The sequence below is a fragment of the Nasonia vitripennis genome (assembly GCF_009193385.2).
Source record: "Nasonia vitripennis strain AsymCx chromosome 1 unlocalized genomic scaffold, Nvit_psr_1.1 chr1_random0012, whole genome shotgun sequence".
NCBI classification, from domain to species: Eukaryota; Metazoa; Arthropoda; class Insecta; order Hymenoptera; family Pteromalidae; genus Nasonia; species Nasonia vitripennis.
In genome coordinates, this window is record NW_022279600.1 from 1068083 (window position 1) to 1075909 (window position 7827).

The 7827-nt window shown below is 30.4% G+C and overlaps 1 protein-coding gene across 1 annotated transcript; it reads right to left on the minus strand.

Moving 5' to 3' along the window:
• Positions 1–3445: 3445 nt before the first annotated feature.
• Positions 3446–6284, minus strand: LOC100680328. The gene is made up of 2 exons (XM_031921494.1): positions 6032–6284; positions 3446–5836 (listed from the first exon to the last, which is right to left on the minus strand). Exon 2 carries the CDS (start codon positions 5814–5816, stop codon positions 3753–3755), a length of 2064 nt encoding a protein of 687 aa, XP_031777354.1. The 5' UTR covers positions 5817–5836; positions 6032–6284; the 3' UTR covers positions 3446–3752.
• Between the last annotated feature and the right edge of the window lie 1543 nt (positions 6285–7827).

The following is a 7827-nucleotide window of genomic DNA, read 5'->3' on the forward strand; positions in this document are numbered from 1 at the left end:
ATCTATTAAAATTTCTTTTATTTTTTCGGCCAACTCTGTTTCGTGATAATTCGTGACACTATCTGGTATGTTTAACGCTTGAAAGTATGCTAATAATAAGTTTAGAACGTTTAACGGATTAATTTTCATTTTTCAATCTAAAATGAAAACAAGCGGTAAAATTTATACAAGCTGTGTTTTTGCATGTAAGGCACGACTGCTACATTTCTACCAGAATAAAACGAGTGAATGTAAATTCAATCAAATCATTAATTTATGCATTGGAGAAGAATTCTCGTTCCACTTTGTGATGTTCGGAAAACTCTATTTTTGGTTTTATTCAACTTTTATTCACTTTGAAATTGAATAATGTAAATCTATATAAAATCACTAAAGAAAATTTTCTACAACTGTATGATACCACTGACAAACAAAAAGACGTACTATTCGTACTTTCCGGCATCGAACTAGAATACCCACAAAACTCACTCACTGCCTAAAAAATAACACAGGCAGCTGAGGTAAACACTCGATGAAAACAATCTAAAAAAAGAACATACTGATTCGCACATATTGTCAACAACTTTTATGAGTGAAAGACATTTATCTGTGGAATTATCATTGAATGTACGATAACATTCATTAAACTAATGAATGCATATAAAATTCCCTTTCTATAACAACGTGTTCTTTAATTGCAAATGAAGTTCGAGTATTAATATTCTTTTATGTATTTTCACCAATAACAAAAATTATCATAGTAATATAATAATAATAATAAGAAGAAGAAGAATAAGCATAATTGCAATAGCAATAATAACAGTAATACTGATAATAGCAATGATAATGAAAAATAATAATAATAATTAGAATAATATTTATTATTAAATTTAGATTTTTTGATAAATTCATTAAATCGTAGCAAATAGTATTATTATGGAATTCCAGACTGTAAATATTTTACTATAGATACAATAATCATTACTTCGAGAATTCATCTAAAAAACTTTCGGCTTACGAAATAATTGTAACAATGAAAAACTCCCAAGTTTGACAACGTTAAATTTTATTACAAAACGCAAAAGAGTTTGATAAACTAATTTTATTAACCTATGTTTTTTCATTTGCAAAAAAGTGTGGACTTTTTGAATTTATAAAATTATATAATTATGCAATTTATGAAATTACTTTTGAAATTATGCTAATTTATAAAAGCAGAAAAATAAATAATCTTTGATTGAAACATAAAACGAGACGTTATTTGTTACATACAAAATGATAGAATAAAATATCGGTAATATGTCTATACTCGTGTCTACGGTAAAGCATAGGCCTTCGGCTTGTCTGGAGGTTAGGGGTTTGGAGTCGTTTGGTTAAAAAGCACAACCATTTAGCCTATTTGTTCTTTAGGGGTTTAGGGTTTAAGGCTCTTGAGTTCACATGTACAGGCTACAAAGATCACACATTTGTAAACAAGTTTTTTTGAAAGTTAAAATTTTTTTTCGACATTTTCGTCCACCACATTGGTTTCGCCATTTTGTATTTTTAAAATCTGATATCAGATTTGTAAAGAGCGATCTCGAAAACCCCTATATACAAACCTTCTACAAAATATTATGGATTGAAGTATACTTATAGTTATTTTGTGTTAGGGGTGGTTTACCCCCTAAGGGGAAGTATCTATGAAAAAACCGAAAAACTTAATTTGTTTATTATAGAAACAATTAAATGTCATCGGTAATTTTCAGAATCTTAGGAATTCTAACTTCTATTAGGTTAATTGGTAACGTTTAAGTTTTTTTTTGGTTACTGGTTTACGGTTTTGAATTTAATTATTAAGATATAGCTATCTGATCCCTGCTGAAAACAGGGGATTGGATCGGATTCATAGGAGATTCAAAAAGATTTGCTGAATCCGGTGACTTGACATGAATCCAAAGTTGTGAATCCGAATCGAAATGAATGCTTTTATTTAGGATTTATGTCAGTTCATTTGAATCTATTTCAATATCAAAATTATATATAGCAATTCGATGTGTGATTATATACGTGATAATCGGATTAACGCGAACCCTTTTTAAATTAATTTAAATACGTTTACTGGAAATTATCTTTAATGCTTCTTTTTCAAAATCTTTATGAATACGCACAAATTCCATTTTTTTTTTTTTTTTTTTTTGTATAGAAGGATGCACACGATTATATTCGCGATATTCGGATTTACATGAATCTTTTGTAATTAATACTTAATACGATATAGGCTCGTTTGCTTTAATACTTTTATAAATTATACACTATTATTTACTATGAATCCGCACGAATTCCATTTTTTGTATAGAAGGATGCACACGATTATATTCGCGATATTCGGATTTACATGAATCTTTTTTAATTAATACATAATACGATATAGGCTCGTTTGCTTCAATACTTTTATAAATTATACACTATTATTTACTATGAATCCGCACGAATCCCATTTTTTGTATTGAAGGATACACTTGATTCGACCACACTATTAATTGGATTCACATGAATCTTTCTGAATATGATTTGAATACTATATAGGTTCATTCGTTCTAATACTTTTCTATATAATTTATTACTATTTACTATGAATCCTCTTGAATTCCATTTTTTGTATTTAAGAGTATAATACTATCGATTTTATTTGCGTTAATCGAATTCATATAAATTTTGTTCAATAAGGTTTCAATCAGTGTTGAAAAAGTTGTTAATTATCCATTTTTAATTAATAATTAAAACATTTAATTATTAATTACAGGTTCATCATCATAAAATATTTGCAATCCGTTATTTTAAAATTGTAGGTATGTTTCAGTACTTTTCAATCCTTATTTTTAATGTTTGGTGAATTTCATTAATCTTGTTTGTATATTTATTGTCGTGGATATTATATCAATTTAGTATTTATTATTAGTTTTGAGCATAAATTAGTTGTTTTCCAATGGGTAAAATATTGTGACGTGGAATTTGAATTTTTAATTGACTTCGAGACCCTCTTGATGTATCAATTTATATTTGGTATTGTGATGTATCAGTATTGTGCATAAATTATTTTAAATTGCGATTTCAATAATTTCTTAATTAAAATTTTGGATTCAAACATATTGAAACGGAACTAAAATGCTTACAAAACGGATCTGAAAAATATTTTATCATAATCACATTCTGATCAGTTTTAATTTGATTACGCCGAATTCATATACAGATTTTTGAAGGATAATAACGGACTGTAGCGGATTAAAAAATGATTGATCGACTTGTTCGTTGCAATCCATTTCAATCTATAAATTTATTGAGTTATACGTAATAATCCCCATTTGAAGTAAATTAAAAAAATTTATTTTTGATATTACTTATATATACTGTAATATTTTATTATATCTTATTATTTTATTTACATATAATTTATACACATTTTCATTCAAATATTAATGGCATATATTGTAAGGGTTATTACTGCACTTCAAAGTCATTTGGTAGCTGACATAAGTATCTAGATGTTCGAATATTTACCAAAACAATTTTACATTTTACCTGAGTAATTGGAACTACTGTAAAATCTTTGAAGTCTTCAGAAAAAATGTTTCTTATATGTGGAACGTTAAAAGGATTTTCCGTAAATGTAGTTATTTTAGATAGTTTCAAGTGACATTGATTTCCAATTTTCATAATATCTATTATTTGACCAAAATCGTTTGAATGTAGTTGAACTGTTGAATCGTTGGTCTTAGTCACATTCGTATAGTTTATACTATGTAAAACTTTTCCTCTGAATATACATTTCTTGTACACTTTACAATATGTTTCATTGACTTTTTTGAAACGTTTTTTTTTCCAATAAAAATAACATCATCTTCTCCAAAATCATAATGTGTTGAAAGAGTTTTGTATTTATATAAATTAGAACAATAATTTCTTATTTCATCAGAAGAATAATCTACGGTATCAGTTTTGAAATGCAATCTTTGTAAATGTTTCCTTATCATTTGTTTATCCATTCCGTTCGGACCATTAAGTAATTGTTTCAATTGGAAGATGTTACTTTCAAAAGGGAATGTTGAATTGGACCAAAGAGGACCATTTTTTTTCACGGAGTCAACAACATGTAGTAAAGTGTGTATGTTAAAGGTCATATTTTCAATGCCGTAATATATCTCATATTTCCCAACAAATTCCAGTAAGTCACTTTCACATTGATCCAATTCTTCTTTAGTAATATTATTTTTTAGCAATACGTATAAACTTTTTACTAACAAAGAATAGTGTTTTAAAGCTGTATCATCAAGTATGCCTTGTAAACATGGCAAGCTGTAAATTAAGCACCAAGACTTAATTTCAGCACTTTTCCAATTTGCTTTTTCTTTTAATGAGCGTGGTTGCCTGTGGATGTCTTGCGTTGGTTGAATGGATAATAATCGTTGATTGATTACTTTTATTTCTTGATTAGTCAATTTAAAGTTGGATGTTGATTTTGAATCTGTCCATTTTTTTAAAATTTGTTGCTCTACACCAGCAAGAAGACCATCCATATAGTCATATGAAAATGACCAAACCATGTCTATGTGTGGTAATTTTGTTATAGAAGTAATGTCGCCTTTAACCCCTCTTTCACTTATTATTTTATCCAAATTTAAATTCTTAGAATTTATGATTTTTATATCCTTCAAATGACTGGCGTGACTTCTAATTTCTGGATCGATTTCTAATAAACCATATCTTATTCCTGATACATCTTTTATATATTCTCCTCGGTGGTAACACCAACTGCATCCGAAATAACCGTTGAATTTAATACGATTCTGTACAATTGGTCGACATACAGAATCTACGGGAATTGCTAGTGGATAGAATTTAATAATAATTTTTTGTTCGTTCAAATCAGTCTCTGAAATACCTTCATTATACAAAAGTGCTGCTTGCTCCTTAAAATTGTTGAAGTACAGATTAGCTAAATCGCTATTGGGTTCTTCAGTACATGTTAACATTCCACAAATAAGAGAATATTTAAACCTACTTTTTGGAGGTAAACAGTTGAGAATTATTTGAAGAGGCCAGAAACCTCTTTTGCCACTTTTAGTCAAAGGCGCCCCATCAGTACTAAGGTTATAAGTTATGTACTTCATATTTGTATCACTATTTATTTTTTTATACAATTCACTATCATAAATATCTCTAATAGCGATCTCATCATTGTTTCTATTATCCATCTTATTAATAAAATCAAATATTTCTTTTTTAATTTCTACGGAATCAAACATCATTTTCAGTTGATACTTCAAATCGACAGACATGAAATAATTCTTCGATTTCGTTGTTATTTCACATTGAGCGTTACATATAGCACATGTTTTTTTTTGTTTCCTAAATCGCTCTTTTAAGTTGATATAGTATAGAATTTGTTGCTTACAACTCATACAGTAATAATGAATCATACTTGTTTCATTTGGTGGATCAAATTTTTGTTGAAATCTATACTTAGAAATATTTATATCATTAACTCGTGGTCCAGCAAATAATTTAATCATATTTATTAATTCCGATCTTCCTACGTCTGATATCTTGAATCTTATTGAAAAAGCCATAACTAACGTCATTACATCATTTATAGCCAATTTCGAAGTTTCAAACATTATTTTACGATCGTCGAAATGCTGATCTTCATAATCGAATTCATTTGCCTCACTATCGTCAGTATCAGTAGTTCGAAATGAGAAATCATCAGTATCTCGGATACCATTTGAAAATAAATCACTAATTGCATCATCGTCACTATAGCGCTCTTCAATGTCATAAGTTGATTCATTTTCCATGTCATTGTTTCTAACTGCATCTAGGTAAATAAATAAATAAACTAGATTAATTATTATAATTTATATTTAAAAATTAAAAATAGTATTACACTAGCTGTCTTTTCGGATTAAAACGAATTTATGAAATATTACAACGAACTGGATCGGATTAAAATGGTTAGCATTCTATTCAGTCCATTTTAATACGAAATTTAACAATACGATACATATTTTACCTGTATTTTTAATATCATTAGGAGATATTTGATTCTGTTCTTCACAAATATTTGCACTTTCAGTCAAAGCTGATTCAATTCTCTGACTTATTGATTGCTCTACATTTTCATTAGTTTCATTTCCACTTACTACAGCTGAAGAGTAGCTGGTGCTGCTATTAGCTAAGAAAATAATAATAATCACTATAATTCATATGAAATAAGCAATTTTATTTTTAACGCGTTTACAAGAAAAAGCTAAAAACAGTTCATATTACAAAAATGATTAATTTATAAGTTAAGTATTTATAAGTAAGACTATATACAGTTATTAAATAATAAAGAAAATGGGAATGAAAGCATTGGATTCAAATCTGATTTTCCTCAGTTTATAGAAAAGCAGAAGACTAATGATAACGAGAATGAATTGTAAAAAATAAAATTAATAGAAAAGAAACGGAGTATAAATTAGAGATACAAACGGATGGTGCGATCTCTCTAAAACTTAAATGCTTAAATCCACCTGCCACGCGCGCAGCGAGTTCGATAATAATTTAGTCGGCAAATTGGTGGAAGGCGAGCGATCTCTCTAAAATTGAAATTTTTAAATCCATCTACCCCGAGCGCAGCGAGTTTAGTAATAATTTTGTCTGCAAATCGGAGGAAGGCGAGTAAAAGCGAGCGATTAATCTTAAACTGAAATGTTTAAATCCACCTACCCCGAGCGCAGCGAGTTCAATGATAATTTAATCGGCAAATCGGACGAAGGCGAGCAAAGTCAAGTGATCTCTCTAAAACTTAAATGCTTAAATCCACCTGCCAAGCGCGCAGCGAGTTCGATAATAATTTAGTCGGCAAATAAGAAGAAGGCGAGCAAAGTCGTGCGATCTCTCTAAAACTTAAATACTTAAATCCAATTGCCCCTAAGACGAGAGATCACTCTAAAACTGAAATGCTCAAATAAACCTTCCCCGCGCGCAGCGAGTTTAGCAATAATTTGGTCTGCAAATCGGAGGAAGGCGAGCAAACGCGAGCGTTCACTTATAAAGTGAATTGCTTAAATTCACTCACCCCAAGCGCAGAGAGTTTAGTAATAATTTGGTCTGCAAATCGGAGGAAGGCGAGCGATCTCTCTAAAATTGAAATGTTTAAATCCTCCTACCCCGAGCGCAGCGAGTTTAGTAATAATTTTGTCTGCAAATCGGAGGAAGGCGAGTAAAAGTGAGCGATTAATCTTAAACTTAAATGCTTAAATCCACCTGCCACGCGCGCAGCGAGTTCGATAATAATTTAGTCGGCAAATCAGAAGAAGGCGAGCAAAGTCGTGCGATCTCTCTAAAACTTAAATACTTAAATCCAATTGCCCCTAAGACGAGAGATCACTCTAAAACTGAAATGCTCAAATAAACCTTCCCCGCGCGCAGCGAGTTTAGCAATAATTTGGTCTGCAAATCGGAGGAAGGCGAGCAAACGCGAGCGTTCACTTATAAAGTGAATTGCTTAAATTCACTCACCCCAAGCGCAGAGAGTTTAGTAATAATTTGGTCTGCAAATCGGAGGAAGGCGAGCGATCTCTCTAAAATTGAAATGTTTAAATCCTCCTACCCCGAGCGCAGCGAGTTCGATAAAAATTTAGTCGGCAAATTGGTGGAAGGCGAGCAAAGTCGTGTGTTCTCTCTAAAACTGAAATGTTTAAATCTACCTACCCCGAGCGCAGCGAGTTCGATAATAATTTAGTCGGCAAATCGCAGGAAGTTGAGAGATCACTCTAAAACGGAAATACTCAAATAAACCTGCTCCGCGCAGCGAGTTTAGCA